At 35.8% G+C, this 26,107-nt stretch overlaps 1 protein-coding gene across 50 annotated transcripts in view; it reads left to right on the plus strand.

Moving 5' to 3' along the window:
- ABI3BP (ABI family member 3 binding protein) overlaps window positions 1-26,107 on the plus strand; it is a 172,131-nt gene that overhangs the window by 46,425 nt on the left and 99,599 nt on the right. For all 50 annotated transcript variants that reach the window (XM_080563086.1, XM_080563087.1, XM_080563100.1 and 47 more), the window contains exons 3-6: window positions 6,811-6,879; window positions 9,786-9,918; window positions 20,188-20,369; window positions 23,289-23,350. In XM_080563086.1, coding sequence (XP_080419212.1) covers window positions 6,811-6,879; window positions 9,786-9,918; window positions 20,188-20,369; window positions 23,289-23,350 — 446 coding nt within the window. The remainder of the gene's footprint in view (window positions 1-6,810; window positions 6,880-9,785; window positions 9,919-20,187; window positions 20,370-23,288; window positions 23,351-26,107) is intronic.

Raw genomic sequence — 26,107 nt, forward strand, 5'->3', positions numbered from 1 at the left:
TGTCTAGACAGAAATTAGACAGAAGTGGATCTTGACCTGACAGTATTAAAATGGTCAATTCATTTGAAAACGAATTGTCATTCATGTGAAAAAGTTACATACATGCAGGCAATTCTACATTCTACTCAATATATATATATATATTATTTCATTAATTTCGTAGTTAGACTAATGTAAGAAAACATACAGACTTCTCATACAATTCCTGATTCCCTAAAATGCATCATTCCCATAAAATGTCCTTTGTCCTTGCTAGCAACCAGGATAAGTATATGCAGCAGAATGAAATGCCTTACAGACATTCCCTTGAGCTAGCTCTGAATGCCTGGTTTTGTTTATGGAGCAGCAAGACCAATATTCTGTTTGGGATAGTTGTCCCTGCTTTGGAATTAGAGTATGGGGTATGAAGCAACAATGAACTTGATTTTTAATAGGTTGCACAGTATACACAACAATATATTTATATATAAAGCCCACGACTTCAATGTTCCCTACCTTGTCACTGTTGAATACAAATGAAATATAGTCAGATCTTCTGCTGGCTTATACATCTCTTATGACCCTGTTAACATTAAACTTGAAGTCAGCAGATCTGAATAATTTATTAAATCATATGTGTATGTGCCTATATTTTAGAAGAAATAAATGAGAATATGATCTTTCCTAGGATTTATAGCCAGTAGAGATGTGTAGGTTTGTAGAAAGTGTGACACCCACCTACACATCATCCACCAAAATATTCAGCACTGCCCTGCATCAATTCTTCTCTTAAAATAGTTGTGTTTTTTTTCCCTCTTTCTTTTGCAACTAAAATAATATCTGAGCCAGCAATTGTGTAACAATATCCTTGAATCAGGAACTGCCTGCAGAGGGCATGTAAAAGAGAAAAGAGTTTTGTTGGATTTTCTGAACACTTAATGAGCTCATGCTGGCAATCAACTCTTGAGCAACTTCATGCATTGCTGGACAGCTGGATTTGAACCAGAGTGAAGGGTAAATGGCAGTGATGAGGCAGCATTAAAATTTGGTACAAAGAAGTATCAGGATACAAGATGTCTTTTATTTGGTGCTGGATGTACTTTATGAGCTTATACAATAGTAAGCAACATTATTTTTGGTCAAGGAAAACTAATCAGACAGTGTCAAAAGATATTGAAATGTAAATTTATCTAGACTAATAAATAAGGTGAATAGACCATCCAAAAGTTCTGAGCTTGATTTAAACTTTCACCTAAATCTCTTCAGTCTACACAACTTGAAAAGAAAGAATATTTCCTTGAGAAATTTGTGCTAGTTTTATCTAACTTGGTTAAGAAGATTGCAATGTCAGCCTCCTTGAATTTGTTATCACTGCTGCAGGAACCCAAAAAACTGGGTGGAGATCAATTCGGAGGAAAATTTTGTAAGAATGGACAGCAATTAGCTGACATACTGAATAAAATGAATTCCTAAAACTGACTGAGAGCTTTGCCATACTTTGGCCTTTCCTTTACTTGAACCAGGCTGTGCAGTGAAGAGGAGAATGTGCTGGCAATTCTGCTTTATAACAACTGTAATAAGTTGCGGGTGAAATTTGCATACAAATAGGGAAGAATTCTAATATCATCCAATATCATCATGTTTTAAGTGTAATTCAGAGATGTGTGCTAGAGCAGCGCTTAGCTAAAAGATCTTGCTGTGCAGTTTCTTATACCCAATAATGCTCACAAAAATGCAGGTGTATTAACTGCGTGCCTTTTGAGATGCCAAATAATGTACACATTAATTCAGAAGGAGATGAGCACCTGGACAAACATACTGACCGGCAGCAGGTGCACTTGCACCAGCCCCTTCATCCCGCTTCTCTGTCTTTTCCAATGCTTGTTACGCCACAGCTTGCTTTGATCCCTCCATTTCTCTGCCTCTGGCCTTTGCCCTTACCATCCCAGAGTCAGTCTTTAGCAATCCTTAAAATCAGATCAGTGAATTGAGACCTGAAGCTAAAATCTGTTTTGTTTTGATTTCTTGAATGTGTTAGTATATTAATTCTAATGATGCATTGTAATATTTTGTTAAAATTTATTCTAAGTTCGTAAGTCAAGTCATACTTACGTTGTTTTGCTTTCAGCTGCATTTTTGTATTGGCAGAACCTTGAACTGAATTCACAGAGTATGCCTGAAATCATCCATGCTTGAACAGAAGCAGAATTTGCTAGCGCTTTGCAATGCATGTTAGTTGCCTGCTGCCACTGGTTTCAAAGCATTGCTCACAGCATATGGAATTAGTGTTATTCTGTATTAGTTTGATGTTTTTGTGGCTGCATTTTTGTTACATTCCTCAAGGCTGGTCATCTTCTGAAACTGCTCAGGTGGATAAGAGAAGGTTTTTTTGCTTTGATAATTTTATAGCATTAGTATCACAGAATCTTGGTCTTTTTATAAACAGTTGATTTTTCTTTTATAATGTTGCCAAAGTCGTGATTTACTTTCGTATAACTTCGCAGTCTTTGAATTGTTTCTCCTGGGGTGAATTGTAGACATACCTGTGTGTACATGTAGCGTGTGTGTGTCTTTCAGGCTGTCTGGATGAAAAAAATACTGAGTCATTGAAGGAGTTCAGAGAAGTGTTTCATCAAATTGGTGATGGTTCACTAAGCTGTAATAGCTGTGGTGTTTAGAAGCTAAAAAAAGATGGGTGAATGCCTTTTTTTTTTTTTTTTTTTTGAGAGAGAGAGAGAGGTGGGAGAAAAAAATGTAAGAATATGTACCGAATGCTTATGCATGATACTAGTTTTTGATACATACATAGATACCAATCCTAGTTCTTTACAAGTACTAGGCTTCCCTCCTGCTTCAGAAGCCATTTGGTTAGGTGTATGTGCCTGCCTGAGTGCAGTGCTTTGCTCCAAATTGGCATTGCGTTATTTACTTGCAAGTATTGACATTTGAAAGGGCAGTGCTGATGACATTTTGAAGCCACCCAACTGAACTGTCATAAAAAGCAAAGCAAGCCAACAACAACAAAAACACTTGCTTGGGGATTTATGACACTAAAAATTAGGCATGGATTTGACTAGCAATCGTCTGGTGCTTAAGGTCATTTTTCTGCTAAAGGCTTAAGCCTGTCTGTTTGGACTTCCCTTCTCATCTGCAGCTTCAGGGGGTTCAAACAGAACCAGTTGTGTGCCACCTGAAAGGAGAGGTTAGCAATGGCATTTGCCAATCCAGCCTTAATAGTGGGGGGTAGGCAGCAACAGGTTCAAACAAACAGGTTTGTTATGTTCATCTTAACGTACCAGCTCTTCAAGAAGGCTTTAAACTGCAATGAACCTAAGATTTTTCTGTCAAATTTGTGAATGTGTTTCTAACTGAACTTGATGAAGTTTGCATGGTTCTGTAGAGATCCCTCATTTAGGAGATTCTCGATCTTTACAAGATTATGCATGTACTTGCAATATGCTGTGTGTGTATATATATATACATATATGTATATTTTAAAGAGTGACTTCGTAGTCTGTGAGAGCTCAAAATGACACTCAAAACCAACTCTATTGTAGTTGAATTTGCTCAGCCCTTTGTGAAAATTGTAACGGTCTCCCAAATGGCCATGAATGCACAGCAGAAAACTTGGTTTAAAGCACTTGGTTTAAAGCACAGGGGAATATATATATATATATATATATTTAAAGTTTTTATATTATTTCTTTAATATACATTTATAAATATAGTTTTTTGTCACTTATTTCTGGTTCCAGGCCTGAGTACAAAAAATGTCCATATGCTTGTACAGATCCCAGAAGAACTGTATGCCTCTATAAATATTAATCAAGTCACTTTGTTGTAAGTGAAGGGATAGTTGCACTTTTAGTTGCACTTTTAGTTGCACTCTTTCTTTAACTCATTTTTTTGTCCACACTGCTTTGAGCAGTTGTTTTCAGTGCTCATCTCAGTTATATTTATTTTGGGAACAATAGAAACCCATTTAAAATAATAAACAATTAAAGTACTTACATAGTGTATGTGTCAAGTGACTTACATGCATAGAATAAGTCAAATTAAGTTACTTTTTACCAGTCTGGCACAGCCTTTTATGTAGTGCTGCAAGTTGTTTGTTTATTCAGTACTGATTTTCTTTCCTCTCCTTACAGAAATTTGGATGTAAGAGATTTCTCAGTGGTTCTGTTTAATTGGTAGACTCCAGGGTGATGGTACACTGGGATGTGAAGAAAATTAACTCTCTCATCTGCAGATAAGGATTTGGCTACATGTATCTAAACTAGTATACAAATTTTACACAGAGAAATCTTTGTTCTAAAAACTGTAGCTAAAGTATCTTTGATCTGTATGGGCCAAATTCTGCCCATACTCATCTCTTTGCAAGCTTCTATGACTTCTTTTCCAGTGTTGCAGGTGGGTAATAATAGAGCTTGGTTTTAAGTAAGTAAGAAGGGTGGAAAACTCCAACCTCTGATATCAACAGTGAGGGAAAATCTCCTTTCTGAATTCTCCAAACTAAAATCGCTGTTTTAGCATTGTGTTAATCAAAGCATTTATTATTTTAAGCTGCAGGGTGAGGTTATCTGTCTTTAGCTGCCAGAAACATGAACGTATCTGAACTTGTGGCCTCTTACCATGTGTGCCTGTGTCATCCAAACTGCATCAGATGTCTCTCAAATATGTCAGAGTTTGTGTAAACTTTTGTTTGCTTAATTTCCTTATTTCCTATGAAGACTGGTATTTCCAAACAATTTCCAAGCTCTTTCACAATTGACACCCAGCTAGCAGTGACTCTGCATCTCTGCAATGGCTGCAGTGCTTGAAAAGAAATATAGGCCATTCCGATAAGACTAAATCTGAATCCAAAGACTGAATCTGAATCCAATGGAAATTCTTGTCTCTGGAATGGCTCTGTGTTTTTTTGGCTATGCAGTATGATATCTTTTTTTTGAAAAGAAGCAGTCAAACCTTTTATGGGAAGCAGCGCAAAAAAAAAAAAAGGATTACACTGGAGTAAAGATGGAGAGAGGTTTTTTCATTTAAAGTCTTAAGAAATATTTTGCAAAAGTTCTTTCTTCCTGTGAGAAAATGCATAGAGGTTAAATTAAAAGTAAATATAAACATTGGAAAGTATGGAAGATACAATTTGTCTCTGAGATGAACTTAATGACCAAGAAAATGGTTGAACTATTGCTCTCCTGTTGCATGCAACGTAATTTCTATTGTAATAGCATGCAGAACATCCTGTCAAACTCAGAGCCGTCTGTATTTTTTATACAAACACGAGTCCCTTTCTCTTAGATATTATTAATAACTTTACATTCATTGAGAGTACTTAAAACTGTGAAAGGATTTAACAGTCAAATCTCACAATGAGTCTCTGGAAAAGGTCTGTAAAACTATTTATAAAGCAAGTCAGTGAGTGATGTGGATGCTCTACTGAGCATGTCAGACATTATTTCCTGCAACCAGACAGTCGTGCAGATCTTGAATAATGTAGTGTTAGTCTACAGGGGTATATGCTGTGCGAAATGGCCAGTACACTTTATTTCTTCTTTCTACAAATATCAGCTCTTTACTGAGACATTGTTTACAGTAGGTGTACAGTCTGAAACAATACATAAAAAAAGGTTATAGGAAGAAACATGGCAAAAAATAAATGGTTGTAAAGTTGATGCAGAATGTGTCAACGAAGGTTATTGTGTTATAGGTATTTGTTTTTATTTTGTTTTGCATCTTTTTAATGTAATCATTGCTTATATTAAAAGCAGAATTAAGTATTTTTTTTCTTTTTTAATTTCAAAAGAATATAGGATACATTGTAGACATTAAGACAACTCTGTATTATGGTAATGCTCTTATAACTACTTGGGACATCTTGCAAGTCTATTCAAACTGCCTTTTATAAAAATGCATGCACTAAACCAACCATCTCCATATGCAATATCAGGCTAACATGTCTGGCAGTAGAAGCAGTGGAAAATGGTTATGTATGCAAAGAGAACAGGCACTATTTTGACATAACAAGCAAATATGCTACTAGTTAACAGTGGAGAGTATTTTGTAGTGGATTGTTTTGTAGCTAAGCACTTGTAGAAAAGCTGCTTGACAATACCTGAACCAGCAGCCTCACATGTTGAGAGTCCTCCTCATGTGGCAGCATCAGCAGCCACTACAGGGATCAGCTCTTGGGTCGGGCTCTGGCTATGTCTTTATAGAAGCGATGGGAGCAGTAGACTAGAACCTTTCCCCCTCCAGTCATTGCTTTCACTACTTCTGCAAGTATATCAAAGAGGTAAGATCTGGTACCCTAGTAAAATTTCTCAGTTCCACCAGAACAATTTAAAAGTGTTATATGAATATTGTTATACCATTCAGTAGGCCAGCAAAATTTCCTCTGGTGTGCTTCATCTCTACTGTTCACATGCTAGACCTCATGAGAGAGGGAAGACTGTAAGTAGCCTGTAGATGGCAGCTGTCTAAGCAACTCTCACTTTTTTCCTCTTCATCTGAGCTTTCCTTCTCCTTTGCTTTCTAAATAATGTTTTGGTTGAAGTGTTACATGTATGTCCTGGCAAGTTCACCTATTTGTTATGTCTCAGTCAAAAAGAATGGTAAAATCTTTACTGCAGGGATGTGTTATTCTTTCTAGTGGTTAGAATACTTCTGCATGATTGGTGAATAAACCTTGGAACAAACATGCCTAAAGACCATGAAGACTGGATAATGTGTCAAGCCTTTACTGAATATTAGATTTTTGTTATGAATTATAGGTTAATCCCTTTCTTAAATAAACAGCAACACCATACTCATTACTTGTTTCTTCATTTACAGATGCAGAGCCACGGTATTTGGTTTCAGTAAGACCAGCACGTGTTTCAAATAACAAGAAGTCTTGCTCAGGTATTTTACTGCATCTCTTTCTTCAAGTAGTTTAAGGAGGACAATATCTTGCTTTTACTGGTTTTCTTTGAAAAGGTATTTGTAACTGTAGGTGTCTGACTGGGATGCATGAACTCCTTATGAAGGTGAAATGTAGGACAGTATTTCCTAGTCAGCAGTTAGTCATGTATGTGGCATTCACATGAAGATTGCTCAAAATCTAAGGATGGTTTTTGTAAAAAGCTCTTATAAATGAGAATTGAAATTCAGAATATTAATTTCTGATGTTTAAAGAGATCTATAAGTGCACGCAAAAAAGTAAAAGTTTTGAAATACAATGGTGTGGTGGATTGAAGTTATTCTTTCTAAACTGCCGGTTAAGGATTCCTTCATCCATGGTTATGGTAATGCTCTTTTTTCTAATTAGAAATGGTGACCTGTGTGTATGTAATTCAGCACTCCTACAGTGCTTGCTGATACAAAGCAGTTAAGGAAAAAGGAATGCTTCTAGCTTAAAATATACGTAGCACAGCAGAAATCTGAGTTCAGCTTCTTGTCTGTTTCAAAGACTTTCTACATGACATTGATTACATCATTAATGTTGTTAGGTTTTAGTTCCTTATTTTGGTACAGGGATGACTCTCAGGATCACTGTGCTGTTGCAAAGAATAAGTTGTTAGTATATATGTATGTGTTTAGACTTAGAAATCTTTATAAGAAGTTTATTCTAATTCCTGGCTGGAATTAATTTCTGCTCACTCAAAGCCAAACATAGAACAGAATGCTGGGAAACATTTTGAAAAGTGATTCATGTTTCAGACCCACTGTGTATATACATGTGTGCGCGCATTTGTATATTTATACACACATAAATATATTTAAACATGGACCAAAAATGTGCCCAATTTTATATTTATATATGGACATTATTAATTTTATTATCTATAGTCTACGGAAACTGATTTGTCAAACAAGAGTCTGATATATGAGTTTTCAGTTGAGCAGATAAAAGTGTAAGAATAACTGTTGGCTTAATGGTAACTAAATATTACAGCAGGTCATCTTAGTAGTGAGAGTAGTTAAACTGGACAAATTACTGAGGATGATGGTAGAATCCGTGTCGCTACAATTTTAAATTTACATATGAAGACTGTTTACAGTTCTGGTTCAAACTCTGATTAATACAGAGTTGTATGCTTTGTATTCATATAGATCAAAATAGATGATCACATACTTCCTGGTTTTAAAGTACATAAATCATTAGTTTCTAATTGGTCACAAATGACATAATAAGACATATTGAAAATTATACGTAGGTCACAAAAAACAACACTATGAGTTCAAGTTACATGAGAGCTTGTGGGGTTTTATTTTTGTTTGTTTTCAAATTGCATGTTTTCTGTATTTTCTCAAAAAGCGATCAAAAAGGGATTTCACTGTAGACAGAAAATTTACCAAGTGGTTTGGTAAATGACCATACTGATTGTTTTAATTTTTTCTTTAACAATGGAGAAGGAGCCTGGGAACTGGTCCAGAAAACAGGAAAGTTATTTGGATATTTGCCTTCAGATGCTCCATAGTATTTTAAAGCATATCCTACTTCCTCTTATGGGTAGAGAGTGGTCGGTTTGTTTGATTTTTTTTTTAATTTGTTTTTTGCTAACATGTTCATCATCAATGTACAGTAAAAACCCACACAGTTAAGGTGTCTAAATGCAAATTGGTGGAAAGTACAGGTCAAACTTTCTTTGGGCTTGCTAAGTGAACAGATATTAGGGATCAAAAGGCATGAAAAGAAACTTCGATTTGTTTCACAACAGTGAAAAACATAACCTTTAGATAGGTGACTTATAAACTTCTGGTACACTTGTGGTCATGTGTGTATTATGAGGAGGTACAGATCCTTTAGATATTTCAAGTATGTAGAATGATGTAAAGAATATATGAATTTCCATTTAATTCATCATACAATGAAGGTTCTCATTGGGCTTGTAGCAGTCCACAAACTTCAGGTTCAAAGTTGTTGCTCTAGATCGCTTCTTTGTTTCCAACTATTAGCTTTTAAACCTCATTTAAATAAAGTTCTTTTTACACACTTGATGAAAAGTGCTGCAGACAGTATGAATTATTTGTGGACACAACTGCAGTGTTATTAGGAATCCTGCCAAGAAGACACTATTTCTCTATTACACGGAATGAGAGTAATGTCCTGAACTATGTATAACACCTTAAGTGATGCAGTCCAAGACAGCCAGAACTTTAAGCTATATGCAGATTAACTTCATACTAAGCAAACCAAAAACACCAAAAAAGGTTTCATAATCAGAAAAATGAGTAATAGAGAAAGCTTATTAAAAGATAAAATTGTAACAAAATTTTGTAAACCGGTGTCCCTCCTGCCCACCAAATAATAGCAAGACGGGTTCTTTCCTTCCGATTTACCTTGTATCCATAAGTCTGGAAGTAAAATATTCTAGTTTCTTCCTAAGTTGAAATATGTTCTATACAACTTCCTAAAAAAATAGTCTTTCTGTTGCCTCTGGGGCTTGACTGTGTGTCTGATATCTGCTTTTTTTTAAGTGGTAACCTAATCTCTGCTCCTGCTGCCTTCTACTTGTATCCTTTCCTTTCTGCAAACTTCATTCTATATTTTTTTCTCTGTTCTTGCTCAGTTGGCTTCAGGGAAGGAGCAGTCTCCGTTCCATTTTCCCTTCAATGAGAAGTCAACAAACAGATCACAGGCACCCCTCTACCCCCTGTTTTTAAATCATACATTAGAAGTGCTGGCTGTAATAAAGAGAGCGAGCTGTTGTACCTTTATCTTCAAATTTTGACTTTATTTACTTGACTATCTGACTGCAAAAACATTCCCCTACATACTGCAAGAGAAACTAACTTGTAATTGGAATTGCATGTTTCTTATCTAGGTCGGACCAAGACTCAAAAGCCTCTGCAGCTGGTAGTTGGCACTCTCACCCCAACCTCTGTGTTCCTCTCTTGGGGCATCCTAGTGAACCCTCAACATGACTGGACAGCAACAAGTAACTGTGCTAGTGACAGGTAAAATAACAGAAAACAGTTTTTGTAATGATCATTTTTTAATTTAGCATTTCAAGCTTGAAGCTTTGCAGGTTGTTATCTGGTGTGGCTGAAAAAATTTGACAGTGGAAATGAAAACACTGGAAGCAATAGTTCTGAATAGGAAGTAAATTTGCTCCTTTGCTTAATTTAATGGTTATCGAGCCTTTACTTGTCTTGATTGGAAATCAGTCAGATGCCTACATGCTGAAGTACAAGTCTTGCTGTTTCACCACAGATCCATTGTTCTTAAACCAGTGGACTTGGATCTACCTTCCTTTGTATTTGAATAAATTGGAAGAAACTGTTGAACTTGATGTATTCCATGATCTGTTCTTTTTGGTGTTCCTTTTTGTATTCTTCCTTTTATGACAAAATACTATCGGGGGGGTCTTTGTTTACCTCCTGTGAAGCTCTATTCAACTCAGCAGTGTTTTGTAAAACAAAGAAGAACTTTGTGCACCCATTTTCGAGATACATCAACATCTTGTTTGAAAGCATCATCTTGCTTTGTTAATGAATCTTTGCATTAATGTGAATGTTTTTTTCCTTTTATTTTTCTATTTATACAAACTTTGTAGCTGTCTAATTTAGACCTTTAATCTGCTTGCTTTGATGTTGATAATAAAAGTCCCCTTGACACCATTAAACTGGATGTCAAACTTTGATCATGTGAAAAAAAAAAACATGTAGCTACTATGCCTTTTTCTTACCTCCAAAAAATTTTGAACTAACCCTTTTCAAGCTTCAAAAAATTCTCTTGAACAACTTTGGATCTTTATCACCAATTGGCATTTCAAAGACTATTGCAAACACAATGCTAATGCTTATTAGGAATTCGTTGTGAAACATTAGCAAATGTCTAAGCATGTAACTTAATTGCATTTCTTTCTAGTAGAAATAAAAGGTTTTTGAGGTTGCTCATAGATTTAATTTTTGCTCTCTTGATCAAGAAGGAAGCAAACCGTTTCCTACGGTTAGAAATCAAAGAAGTGAGCTGATTGTGGAGGAGGCTGTGAAGTCTTCTGCCCACAGTGATTTTAGCACCATTTTTTACCATCTTATCTTACTTATCTTCTGTGTCATCCACAAAGTTACAGCTGTTGTTTAGTGGGAAGTAAGAACCCTTTAGAAGAGGCATATATCTGGTATTAATCCAGCCAAAGAATCGAGGTATATGGTACCAACCACAATGCTTTCATCAAGTTTGATTTTCCTCCTCAGTAACTGAATGTTCTTTTTGGACATTCATTGACTCAAAGTTCGAACAAACTGTTTAACGCAATGTGTAGTGTTCTTCCTTTAGTGCGGTGCTACCAGTGTTTTGCTATGTTTAGAAGGTAAGTTTGCTACTCTACTGTGTGAGACTTGCTTTTGCTGTGGCTGTGCAACAGCCTATGGTACGCATCTCCCAAAATTCTCTTTCTTCAGTTAAATGTTTAGTCCAGTTAGCTGATTCCTCTTGGGCAGTTGCTTTTAATGTGCCTTCTGCTTTAATGGAATGTTGTCAGTTGAAGTACCACCTATTTACTTCCCCTTTGCCCCATAAGAGACTGTAAGAGATGTAGTGTTCGTTTTGTTTAAATATCTCAGTCTACTTCAACTCTGTAAAGATGTACTGACACCCGTGAATAGCAGTAAAGATAATGGAGAAAAAAGAATCACTTAGGTGATGCTTGTGTTTTGTTTACCTTTAATGAATCAAAATGCTCATGATCTGCCTAAGTGAAGAAAACGGTTCTCCATGTCACCATGGTGTATGTGTCTATAATGCCAAGCCAAGATAGGATTTCAGTATACTTATAGTCATTATATAGAAGAAAAAATATGAATTTATTATAGCAATTTGAATGATAATTAAATATTTATGATAAGAAATATTTAGGAAGTAGCCCATCCTTAGCAAGTTAGCATTGTGTTAGAAGTACAAGACTGAAAATCAGACAATTGATTCATTGACATTTGTGTCTATTGCAGAGGCAGTGTACTTCACATACTTGATCCTTCTTCTTCTGGCGTGTTCTACTTAGAGTGATGTGTTGAAATGTTCTGTTAATTATCCTCAAGATAGTTTAGCGATTAACCTCTACCCTTTGACATTGGCAATATTGGCAATTATGACCCCTTCACTCAGTTCTGTTGGTTAACATCCCACCAAGTTTTAGATCTGGAAGTCTGTATGATCTGAAGTGGAGTCAACTGTTCTCAGCCTCAGATTTTACCATCTCCGGATGGCCTTTAGGCTTTTGTACAAATATTGCATAATATAAGCTAGTTGGACATGTTACTGACTCAGGAGATGGAAACCATATGGAACAGCACGGGTCTGTCTGCCAAAGTATTCTCCAGTGCAAGTGACCTCAGTGGAATATTCCTTAGAAGATCAGGTTTTGTGAGCAAATGAGTTTTCAATAAGAGGTGCCATGCTGTCAAAGAGCATTGGTATCATATTGCTTCAGTGAAACTATTGCCTGTTTATTGAGAGCACATAGCATTCTTCTGTACCTACAAAGTGCTTTTTAAGAAACTCCAATGAAGAAAAAAATTTTCCCATGTCATTTGTAAACAAATCATCTTTTGGTTTCTTTCACGTAACTCTCTGGAAGTTAAGGGCATGAGACAATGGAGTGCTACATATTTCCTTCAAGATAACCCCAAACCCTTATTCCATGGGGAAGTGAAGATAATCACTGCTCTGTGTTTGGTTGGAATTTCTTCACAAAGTCAAATTTTAAAGCCTCCTTGAAATGGTTATCATCTCTGATTAAAAGCACTAGAATGCAAAACAAAATAAAAAAAAAAGACAAAAAAAAATGAAAACAACAACAAAGCAAACAAACAAAAACCACCCCAAAAATCATTTAATTAGTTTTATGTAACTTATAGAAACTCCACAACACCAGAAAGGTTCCACCAACAATGTTAAGGTAGGTTTCTTGGTATATTCTGTTGATTAACACCAGTATGAGGTACTTGGTGAAGGAGGATGGCAAAGCCATGATAACCTGCTGCACAGACATGATGAGTTCCTCTTTTTGTATTTCAGAGAGGGGAGACACTTGCTTCTCCTGCCTTTCAGTGTTCAAGCAACCATTAATGGACAGAGCTGTAATAATAAACGGGGTGGGGGGGTGGGGGGGGTGGGGGTATGTTTAGTGGCCATTTAGATCTAAAAAAAAGAGTATAGACCACTGTATAGACTTTTCTTGGCCTTCCCTTTGGTTAGAACAGCTCCACAGATTCCAAAATAGAGCAAGGGGTTGTAAAAGGCAGTGTCTAAAGTCTGTTGTGTTTTGTTTTGTGTGTGTGTATGGAGGGTGTTCCATGCAAAACAAAAACAGGGTTTCCAGATAGAATGATGTATTTTATTAATAAAAAAAAAAATAAATAAAAACAAGCAGGCTTGTTTTTGTGAAATAGAAATTTTGAACCTGAAGGTATGCTTTTTGTTTTTTTTGCCATGAAGTATATCTAAGTTAAGAACTTTGGACGAGTTCATGTTTATATTGTTTAAATTTTGTTTGCCTGTAATAGGAATATTCTAATGTCATATTTACAAATAGTGCAGATGCTGTGCTTTACCTGATTTGTCTGATGCTTTAGAAAAAGGTGGGGGGGGGGGGGGAGAGGAAGGAATAAGGGATGGAGAGGAAGAAAGATAAATCCATACTTACTCTTAATACAGTACAGCACAGAGTAGAATTTTTAAAACCTTAAATTCAGAAAGTTATCTGCATGCATCTTCTGTGCATATCTACAAATCTGTGTCACTGTGAGCTGGCAACGTAATCATACTTTGTGCTGCAGATGTCATAGAACATATATTTTAAACTTAGCAGAATTCCTTGAGGAAAAACATGCTGCAACAAATTAACTTCTTGAATTTCAGATGTTTTTGAGTTACTGCTGTGGGAGTATATGTTGAAAGCTTATTTAAACATGGAAAGATTTGTTGGTTGTCAGCCTCTAATTTTTCAGAACATCTGACTCTTCAACTCATATCCATAATTTTACTTTAAAAAAAAAAAAAAGCCAGGAAAATGATCATTAGTGATCATGTACAAGTGAAAACTACATTAGGAAGTGCTTCACAAACTTAACTGGTAGCCATCAGGGATGTGATTCTTTCCATCTTTCTACATACCTGTCTGTTACTTTGAAGTAAGCTTGGAAACGATACACTAACTTCATGTGCCAATTTGTGAAACAGTGTCTGAGAAACCGTAATTCAAACTGTTTCCCTTATTTCTATCTAGCGCTAAATGGGTGCTGTGCTTCTGATGATGTCTTACTATAAACAAATAAATAAATGTGTTAATAGTCTCTTTAAAAGGCTGATTACATTCCTTACACAAAAATGAATTAGGTTTTATAATGTTTTATCTATGACAAGAGATCGGAAATGTTCTTATTTCTCCAAGGCGTAATTTTTTGTTTAGTGTCATGTCCAAATAAACCCATGATATTTATACAAATTGACCTAGCCTGAAAAATCCTGTAAAACAATTTGCATTTTATGATTTCCAGTATATAACTTTTTGGGCCCAAATATTTAACAGTGCTAGCATTTTCTGGTAATCTGTCTAAAAAGAGATCTGGTTAACAATTGGAAAAATATCACTGAAATTTTTGACAATGTTGTTCATACTGCTATATGAAAATAGTACTTCCTAGAATTTTTCTTCTTGTAGCAGGGAGCAAGGTTTCTTTAATTCCAAAAGCAAAAACCTTGGGGCTGCTTCTTTGAAGTGTTCATAATATTTTGATATCTTGTGTGATAAAAGGGATGGCTCTATCTGTGAAAGAAAAGGTGTCACTGTCTTGCAATGTAGGGTGTTTAAAAAAGGAAAAGAAAAGGAAAAAAAACAAAAGCAAAACTATATACATTGAACAGAGAAAGGATAGAAACAGTCTTCTGTATCACACTTAGTCTTGCATAGATTTTTCAGATACAGAATAACTACACCAGTTGACTTATGGATTATAATCATATTCTTGTGGCTCGCTTCAAATGATGAGATTATTTTTACTGCTCTTATTTCTGTCATTATTGCACATTTTGCATGTATCACAGGTGGGGTTAAGTGAGGTCAGAATATTGTAAAATACAACTTAGGGCTCTTTTATGTAGAGATTTCTAGAATGCAAACATTAAACATAATATTGCACAAATGCATATGGAGAGAGACTGCCTTGATGACTGTAGGCTCTTTATGTCTTCCCCTTCCTTCATTTATTGCAGCAGTTAACCACAAGTTGAGCAGTACTCCTCACCTGCTCATGATAACTTGTGTTTGAATTGTTGGAGTTTATTGCCCTTTCAGCTGTCTAGTGAAGAAGGAGGAGGTAAAATTTCTCTGAAGTCCACACAGTCATTGGGTTGGATGTTTCCTCTAATGAGTGAAACACAGACCATTAGAAAGAGAGGGAGAGAAAATAATTTTTATGGAACTTAGTAAAAGAGCTCTAATGTTTTATACAGTCTTAGCTGAAATGGAAGTGAAGCGAACCTTGAAATCTTTTGATGAGTATTTGCTTTAAGAATACAAGTTCTGTTCAGTAAACCTTTTTCTGATAAATTGTACCCTTTTCATATCCTCTGCCAAAACAAATAAAGAATCAAAACAAAAAGCAGATAAATGCTGACAGGTTTTTGCACACAAAGAAAATGCAGATGAAAATACATTCTCATTGACTGTTAACTGCTCTAGAATCCAGGAAATGAGGCGTGCCACCTTTTGCTGAAATACCAACCTAACACTCACAGGTGTGAATAACATTCCCAGGGCTGTTTCAGTTATGCTTTATGTGAACAGTGTTTTACTTTTATACTAGCTATTAGACTGCAGTACACAATCATATTTTCATATCACAGAGATAATGGGACCATGCTGTGTCTGTGAAGTAGGATAGCACACCTTTCCCCCTTCTACCTGAGTCCATTTCAGCCTGCCATGTATTATTTGGCAGGAGAATCTGTATAGAGGTTTCTCTGAATATTTGCAATCAAGGAGAAGCAATTTTGCAGCTTCTGATGTGCATCACAGACTAACTGTGCAAATTTTATATGTATGTCACTGATACGAGGGAATTGATATACATGAGCAGTGACTGGATTTTACTGCTTTCTCATGTCTTCAATTATATGTGTTAATTACTTGATACTATAGTGTTTTTTTTTTCCCTCTACGTGTAATCAGTAGAATATTCTCATGCAGGACCTGAAATTGCTCTGTATTTGGCAGCTTGTTGGTCTGGCTTAACAAAGAACAAACATTGTTCTTTAATGACAAAAATTGACATTTCTGAATTCCTGCACTACAAATAATTGCATTTTCCAAAAAGTACATCTTGTTTACCATCTTTATATTTTTAATACTCAAACCATTGTGACTTGCAAATTGTTAAATTGAACTTTGTTTTGATTGCTTTTTATTGAAATGGATTGAGGAAATTCTATCACTACAGTCAGTGTTTTTAGTACTCATGGTGGCAAGTTTCCACTGAAATAATTACACCCTTAGTGAAGCTTTTACAGGCTGGGAAATCTTGGGAGTTGAGAGAACACACTTTATGTGCTATACGTTTCTATTTCTAGTCGCATGGTTTGGCAGAACTATGAAAAATCTTGTATTTTTTATATTATTGAACTTTAATGAAAGATATTTTTTTTTCTACATACAAGTGTTCTCAGTTTTTTAATTCATGTTAGGGAGAAAGAATTTGCAGGTGTGGAAATAGTATTCACAAACAGAACATTTTCTACAGTAGAGGCAAGCGAGAGCAACCACTTAAAAGCCTATTAACTGTGAGTAATTTGGAGTGTTTTTTTCCCCTCGTTTCTGATGCAACTATTGATTTAGACTGTTAATAATTGCAATGAATCCATATGTTTTCTTTCCATCTCATACAGTCACTTTATGTCTATCCCATTCAGCTAAAACTGGGAGGAAGAGTTAAGGATGAAGATGAAAGCAAATGAAATTTCCCCTTTCAGGAAAGCTGAGAAGAAGATGGCTACTTCTATTTGTGTATCACATTTTGTTTATAGATCTATAGCTATTCTAAATCCCTTACAAGAGATTGTATGGGGCCCAGCAAGATGTACTTGTGTTTCAGATGGGATTTATTTATTTCTGTTACTTCTTTTGCAAGAGAGTGACAGATTTCAGTACTTTTGTTATGTGTTAATATCTCTGTGATTATGTATGGTGGGACGAAGAAGATAAAGGAGAAGAAATTTTGCTTATTTTAGCATTGCCAATAATTTCTTATTAAAAACTTTTTGTCAGTCCAAATGATAGTTAGATCTTATATTGCTTGACGTGTGAAATCCAGGTAGGTTACAGCCCACAGAAATAATTATGCAGAGTATTAATACCATTATTTGATATTCAAGAATCGATCAGGAGAGGATCTACACTAGTAATCGTATTTCATTCATTTCCAAGGCTGACTTTACCAGCTGCATGTATGAAAGTGCAGCAAATGTAGCATAGGAAAATAGTGGTGATCATTGCTGAAAAACTTACTAAGCCATACAATGGGGACTGCTGAGGTGGTGTTGTGGTTTAACCCGGCTGGCAGCTAAACACCACACAGCCGTTTGCTCACCCTCCCCCCTGCCTCTCTGGGATGGGGGAGAGAAACGGGAAAGTGAAGCCGGTGAGTTGAGATAAAGACAGTTTATTAAGACAGGAATATAATAATAACAATAATAATAATAATAGTGATAATGATAATAGTATTAATAATAATAATGTGTAAGAAAACAAGTGATGCACAATGCAATTGCTCACCACCCGCTGACCGATGCCCGGCCTATCCCCGAGCAGCCGGCCCCCCACCCCGGCCAGCCACCCCTATATATTGTTTAGCATGATGTCAGATGGTATGGAATACCCCTTTGGCCAGTTTGGGTCAGCTGTCCTGGGTCTGTCCCCTCCCAGCTCCTGCTGCACCCCTAGCCTGCTCGCTGGCAGGACAGAGCGAGAAGCCGAAAAGTCCTTGGCCTGGTGTAAGCACTGCTCTGCAACAATTAAAACATCAGCATGTTATCAGCGCTCTTCTCATCCTAATCCAAAACATAGCACCCTACCAGCTACTAGGAGGAAAAATTAACTCTGTCCTAACTGGAACCAGGACAGGTGGCAAGATGTGGTGGGATGCCTTGCATGACCAAACAGTTGCAATGGAGCGATACAGGCTCTTTAGGAAGGACAGGCTGGGAAGATGAGAAGGTGAAGATGTCCTTCATGTGAGGGGGCAGCTGGAATGCATAGGGATGAGTGATGAGCCAGCTGAGAGTTTATGGACAAAGATTAAAGAGCAGACCATTGTGGGTGGCATTGTTGTGGGTGTTTGCTGAATGCTGGCTGATCAAGAAGAACAAGTGTATGAAGTCTCGGACTAGTAGAAAATAGTAAGTTTCTGAGGAACTGTGTGAAGTACTCTAATGTTAGCAACTTTAATCATTACTGAAAAGCAGACTTTTGGGGGTTAGATTATGGCTTGTCTTGAGTGCTAAGTAGTACAGCTAATGAAGACAGTCTTGTGAACCAACATAAACGTTAATTTTATAAGCAGAATAACTTTTGGTAGCTCAATTTGGTAGGTAACAATCTCACTCTCTGTTGTTAATCCAGCCTACAGGTTTCTGACCTGTAAGTTCTAAAACAGCAGAACCTGTGGTTTTGGTGCCAAGGAAAAAAAATTCATAGTTATGGGATAAAATGTGTAAGCAAAATCAACCTTGGTGTGTGAAAATATTTTCCGTGGTAGACCCTTGCCTTGTCATAGGTTGCGTTTTATTAATGAAGTAGGAATTTCCCTGTCCTCAGCAGGGAAATATATACATTTAGGTATATAGGGGTGTGTGTATATGTATATGTGTGTGTGTATATATATATGAAAGATGTGTATATATGTATCATATATGTCTATACATATGTACTTATCTTTCATGTATACTCTACTCTACTCTGCAAATTCTTATCTGTAACTTCGGTAAAAGGTGGTCTATGCATTGACAGTCTTTTTATTTTGCCTGTTAAGTGATTTTAATCTGTACCTTGAAACTTGATACCTTTGCAGTGTATTAAAAACCTTTTTGGTTGTTTTCTTAAGGTCCCTTCCTATATCTCGTTATGTTTTCTATATAATATCTGGATTAAATCTCACAACTCAAATTCCTTTTTCTTTATGTTTCTGAATTATTCTTGGGCTTGTAGCAGGGTTTTTAAGTTGCATTTCTTGTTTGACCTTAATTTTCTTCTCCTCAAGCAATTATTGAAGTGTAGAAAAACACGATTGGATGGAATTCATCCTTTTTCAGCTTATGGCAATGTAAGATGGATGTGTTTTATTTGTGGTACATGTAACAATTTTCAGTAATACTTGGATTAAAAAAAATGCTAAACGTCTCCAACATTTTTTGCAAAAAACAGAAAACCCCACCCCATTTTGGCAGTGATACAGTATGTATATTGAAAAGGAGACTGTAGCCGGCAGTGGGGTTCTTATGCCGTAACTCACCATTTACATTGTGGTGTTTTATACTGGTTAGCATTGCAGTCATACTTTTTCAGGGTGGTGCTGCTTGATTTAATTGGGCAATTTCTGTAGAAACGTTTTTTAATTTCATAATCTGTTAGTATTCATTGCATTATTGATTTAAACTGCAGAAAGTAATGCCTTGTTTTAAGTGTGAGCAATACATAATGGGATCACCAAATGAGGAATGTATTTTATAAATGTCAACTATTTTTTCCTCTAGAGACTACTTTTGGACTAGTTTTGGGGGGAACACCTTTTCTTGAGCAGATCTAGAAGATTCTAAGAAACAGGTTGAGGCTCCCTGACTAATAGGCTCATGATTCAGTTGACTAGGTCTGACTTACGTCAGAATCACAGAAACTGCCTGTAAAATAAACTTGCAGTTTGTGCTCAGAACCACACATGAGTGTTTGTGTCTAATGAGAGTCTTCTTTCGCTCTGTCTATAATACTTCTGATATTGGGATCTCTATGAGGATCTCATATTGGAATCTCATGATCTCATACGTATCTTGGAAATAACAGGGGCTGGGAAGGTATGCTGGCTTTTCTTGTATTTGATGACCCTAAGGGGCCAAAAAGAACAAGAACAATGGTCAGTAGAAGTTGTTTTAGTAATTCCTAATAAAAAGGATTGCAGTGAGTTTCTTTGTGAAGAAAAAATGACTTTTTTTTTTCCCTTTTTTCTTTTGAGCAGGTTCTATACTGTACGCTACAGAGAAAAGGATAAAGACAAGAAATGGGTTTTTCAGCTTTGCCCAGTTACAGAGACGGTAGTGGACAATCTAAAGCCAAACACAGTTTATGAGTTTGGAGTTAAAGATAACGTAGAGGATAGTATATGGAGCAAGACTTTTAATCATAAGACAGTTCTGTCTAGTAAGTATTTGGTAATAATTATCTAATAAATAATGCAGCTTGATAGCATTTTTTCTCTGTTGTGCTATTACTTAAAGTAAGCTACTGATCAGTTTTTCATTGTTTAAATACCATCCCTGCACCCCTAACAAATTATTTTAGGAACTGATGAAAGTAGAAATCAAAGGTATGTGAAAAACTGCTACCTACGGTTTTTGAAAGGTGTTCTTACCTAATTGTGAATAATAGAGGATCTGCTGCAGGTTGGTAAGACTGTAACAGTGATTGGTTTAGACAGATACACACGAAGCGTTGCCTACATTTTTATACTTCTGACTGGATTTCAAGCTTTTTCTTTGAGTCTTGAATAATAAGATATTTACTAATCTGAGTTGATGGAAAGTATTATCCTTGTTTGAATCTTCTTTTATATCTGCTTACAAGTTCAAGCTGGTTAAAAGCTGGACAGGGCTTCTCCTATCCAGCATACATCACAATGGGCCCCTTATGACTATGCAGAAAAATTCAAATTGAAGTTAATTTTCAGTCAAGGACTTATATAAATTGTGTTTGTAGGAAACACAGGCTCTGACATATGCCTTTGTTTGGATTTTCATGGAGACAGGATATGGCATTTCTAGATGTTCACTCAGTTACATTTTAAGTTTTTAATGCAAAATCCCAGGTCAGTGCAGGCAAGTTGACATCACGTTAACCATGGAAAAACCACATTGTTCAAAGGATCACTGCGGTCAATAGAGGAATTATGCTGCAGCAAAGTCTTCCGTCTTTTAAAGAAAGGAAGAGAGGAAGCCTGTGACCTTGAGATAGACTTAACAGACATTGTCTAATCTGATTTATTTTCCTCAGACATTTACATAGAGATATTCTGAGCATGATGTTTGTCAGATGTTGCAAACTCTTAAGCTCAGTATTTCTATCTTGACTTGAGACATGAAGAGTGGGATTTCTCATAAGAGAGACTTATTCATTTGAGATTTCCAGCTGAAGTTTTATTTAGTACTCTGTTTCAAGTTGCAGGTAAGTTACGCAGCTCAGTATACTGAGGATAAGGGAGGGAAGCCATAGATTGGCTTGTAACTCTGCAAAAGTCCTCATACTTCATAATAGATAACTTTGCTGGCCTTCGGAATAAATTAGAAAGCTGTAACTTTGAAGTACCTGCCCAGTGCCTGCAGTCATTTTAGCAGTCCAGAATAATGCTGTCATTATACCATGAGCTTAAAGTAGAGAATGGTGGTAGTCTTTTCCCATCTACCTCATGAAAATAAACTCTACTTGACAGCACTAAAGAAGGCTTGCTAAATAACTGCTTTTCCAACATTTTAAAGGAATTTATTGAGCTAGTCCCAAAATAGATTTGAGCATTTGAGAGAATAAGAGTGAATAGTGCTTAGAGTTTAGTACTGTGTTCAAGACTATGATTGAAATATGTCTACTGGCATCACAAAATTTGCTATTTATGTATAATATATTTCTAAATGATATTCTTACAGACACCACGTTTTTAACATGCCAGAAGAATCATTCTTGAGTTATGGAGACAGATTGAGTTGGGTTGAAAGACATGTTCTTCTAAGAGTTCCTAAACTTTTTAGATAAGATTTCTTTTTTTTCTAGAACATAGACTTGTGTATTCAGTGGGTAGTTCTGCAGCAACTAAAAATGGAGGGCTTGCAATTGAACTGTATGTCTACATTCTGGTCTGCTGATACGGGTACTAACTAGTCTGTTACATATTTGAGGTACTTGATTTCAACAAATACTAATTTCTAATCAGAAAGTTGGCAGCATGTTTCAGATTCAAGTCTTTCATATTAGTGCATAGTAGGTAGATGGAAAAATTTTGAGCAGCAAATAGAGCGAACATTTAATTTATTATCATCTGTCTATGTAGCAGTTTATCAATCAGACAAAATAGCCACTTTTTTCTCATTATTACTTAGACTGTCTTGCAGCCACCCAATGTCTTTTCATATATTAAGGTACATCTCCTTCACTGTAAATTTTCTTTCCTCACTAAAGAATACATAAATGACCATAAGCCACAATTACTGATTCATGTTCCTATATTTGTTGAATCCACAGCCCAAATTTTTATTATACATTAAACACATTGGGAGGGTTTGGGAGGAGAATCTGTTTTTAATTCATGATTTGAGGAAAACATAAAAAGCATGGCAAATGTTCAATATTTATTTAACCAAAATTAACCAAAATAGATGAAAGTAGATTATTTCTGACCATCTTAACATGATTTTCTCATGAAATCATTGTGAAATGTTTTTCAGTTTTGCCTTGTCTTCAGGCCAATAGTAGGTCCTGTTCCTGAGAAATGTCAAGCACTTTCAAAGATTTTCCATGATAGTGTGTCAACTTAAATGTTTTTTGATTGATATTTCTCTATAGTTGATTTTTTTTCTAGTGCTTTTTTGCGCTGGAAATTTTGGCTGGAATTGTGAAGAAATATGATATTAACCTTGATTTGTGCTTTTTGTCCTGTTGACTCAAAGGGAGCAGGGCAGTGCAAAGATGGAATATATAGACAAATTTTGAAGTATTTAAGAATACGAAGAACATAAGAGATGGGAAAAGGGACTGTTTCTCCTCTGTATCTACAGCTCCATCACAAGAAGCTTCTAATCTATTAGAAGCTATTTCAGGCTTCTTACCCCTGTGGTAGAGCAAAAACATTTCCTCCCTGTCAAAACATGAAGTGCAGGCTTTGCACTTGAATTAATTTAAAAAAAATCTGGAAAAACAGGACTGAACAAAATTGTTATGCGCTATATTTTTATACATTGTAATTAAGTCTCATTAATTGCTTAGCTGTTGAAAAAGTAGAATAAACTTTATTTGCTTTGCTTGGAGAAAACAAAAAGTAATTGTGTGTATTTTTTTTTCTTTCTGTCAAATCAGATAAAAAAGTAAATGGACATCTCCAGAATATGTACAAGTTGGTACCTAATACCCAAACACAGGTATGCAAAAATAGTCTTATTTTTTAAACCGGATTTGTATTTTGTGCAGTCAAATTTTTGCTTCTCTGTTAAAATGAGAAAGAAAATACGACCACAAATCACCAATACCAAAAATCTGTAAATCTAAGACTAGATAACTATATGGAGAAGTGTTTAAATGTGTGGATTGATTAAATGATTGAGAATGATAGATGAATTGATCAAACCTACTGATTTTGGTTTAACAAAGATAAAGCTGATAGTTTCAGTATGTGGATTCTAAGCATTAAAATTTGCTTATCCCTTTGTAGTAGTCAGGTTTGTTAGCTTGTGATATTTATGGTGATCAGAGGATTTTCTGTAGTCAAGATTGCACTTCCATGGAATTCATTTTGTGATAAGGTAATGCTGTTATTTTAGAGAGGAATCTCATACATACTCAGATCTTCTGTGATCTTTAGTCTACCCACTAATATTTATCATGTGAGGCAAGCATTTACACAGCCAGAGAAAGCTGAAAAGTGCAACTTAGTTTTCATATCAAGATAGGTAAGCAGTTCATTAAATCTTTGCAGATCCTCATCTAGGTAGAATTTAACTATTTCATGAAACCATATGGAGATTTTTGTTTTAAAACAAAATAAATGCTATTCATTTCCTTATTTTTTCTCATCTGGCACTTGCAATAACAGTTACCAAGCCAGCATGAATGGACTCTGTACATTCATAGATTCAGATATAAAGATACTTTTCCCTTTGAGAGGTGAAGCAGTAATCAAGGAATTTTAGACTGAACCTGTTAGTAATCTAGTTTTAATATAGTGAAAAAAATAAATTTTATTCAGAGCTCTTGAACATTACCTCTTCTTGTATGAGATTAAATTGGCTTCTTCACATTTACTTTTCTAAATTTTTCTTCAAAGGGCAGGGTTCAGCAGCTAATCTTCAGTTTTGCTTTCTTTATTTATGTTTTTTTTTAAGATAGCGTCTATGGGGTGGACTAGGGAATAACTGCCCAAGGAAAGTTTTAGAAGTTGTTACTTCAGATGTTTTAAAAGGCTACTTCATGAGTGATTATTATAAAGGAAGAATTCGTTATTCATGATTCTCTTCTGTCTCTGATATTCTGGGTGTTTTGTTAGTAGGAGATTGTCATGTACGTTTTTGCATTGTTCATTTATAGTATTGAACAATATTGTAAACTGTCTGTAATTTTAAGACCTGGAAATCCTTCATGACTCAAACCACAGCCCATTACATATCGTTTCTTGCGGGAATAATTAGGTATTCATTTAGGATAGTAATACTTCAATTAGAACTTTACATACTGAATTAGAGTAGTATAACGCTTAGGTTGTTGGGGACATGATCGTGCCTCACATTCAAGAGAAAATGTTTTATCTGTGGGTAATTTGAAGCCAGTTGAATAGATATTCAAGGAGGTGCTCATCTCATTACATTGCTGATGAAGTCAACTTCACTGTTCTTTCCATTGGTCCCATAAACATTTTTAAAGCTATATGTGGGAGCATAAGACCAGGTAATACATTCTGGCTTCTGGTATGCAAACTATGTTCCTTTATTCCTATGTGTCAGGACCCTAACCCTGTAAGGCCACTGCCGTGAAAGCAGGGATTCTATTTATGCAAGAGAAGTCCTGAGAAAGTGAGCTAAAACAATTTTCCAAATATTTGTACAGCTTAAGCATGAAAAGAAGACTTGAGCCAATATCAAGTCTTTTTAGTCAGCTTCACAGGGCTTAGTTCAAGAGTATTACTGCTTCATCACCCTCCATAGAAATATCATGAAAACATTCCACAGATTGTTCAAAAAAAAATCTCTTACCACTCTCACTTCAGTGGTGCAAAAAGTCATAAAATTAAGGCTGGGAAGCCGATAGTGTCCAGCTCTTAAATTTATGTTATTACTTCAGTTTCCACAGTATTAGGTGGAGTACGTTTCATCAGAGCAAAGCCAAAATAACTGTTGTTTAGGCCAAGCTTTGTTTGTGCCTTGTTTTTTCTCCAAAGACACAACTAAATTGTATGAGCATGGTTCTAATTCTTCTCTGTAAGGAGACATTTTTAAAGGCTGTTTATTAAAGCAACATTACCGATCCATCTAGTCATTCTGCCCTTTCAACATCAGTCACATTTCAGCTTGTGTTTCTTTTGGCAGGTTCATCCACTAAGTTTGACTAATCTCCTGGGGCTATGTAAGCTACAACTAATGAGAGGGGAAAAAAAGAAGACCTCTAGGGACAGCCATTGTTTTTCCCTTTATAAACAATGAGTGGTGATAGGGTGGAGGGAATGCAGAGGAAATTTCTTTCGTCTTTTGTCTAAGTAGGTTCCTGTAGTTTCATAATGTCAGGCTGAAAGGTGGAGTCCTCCTTGAGTTTTTCAGTCAAAAAGCAGGGCTCTCAACTTCTATCATTTGAAAACGTGTTTTTCCCAAGCTTACCCAAGCCATGTTGACTGTAATGCTTCCTTGAGGAGTCTCTTTAAGTATATGCTAATTATTTGTCGGCTACTTATATATAAAAAATACAGAAAGAATGAGTATTCTAGAAGTTATGTGGCCATATACCACTTGGTAGAATGTCAAAGAACTGTAGTCCTTTATGCAGTATGCAACAAGTATGCAGTCAGAAGTTAAGATACCTGATTGATGGTATAGCCTACAAATCTAATTTTCCTCTGAAATTAAGCAATACTTTTTGTCATCTTCCTTCATGGAGTTTCCACAATCACTTTAATAACTACTGTTCCTAACACG

The sequence above is a fragment of the Anser brachyrhynchus genome, assembly GCF_964034855.1.
Source record: "Anser brachyrhynchus genome assembly, chromosome: 1".
Taxonomy (NCBI): domain Eukaryota; kingdom Metazoa; phylum Chordata; class Aves; order Anseriformes; family Anatidae; genus Anser; species Anser brachyrhynchus.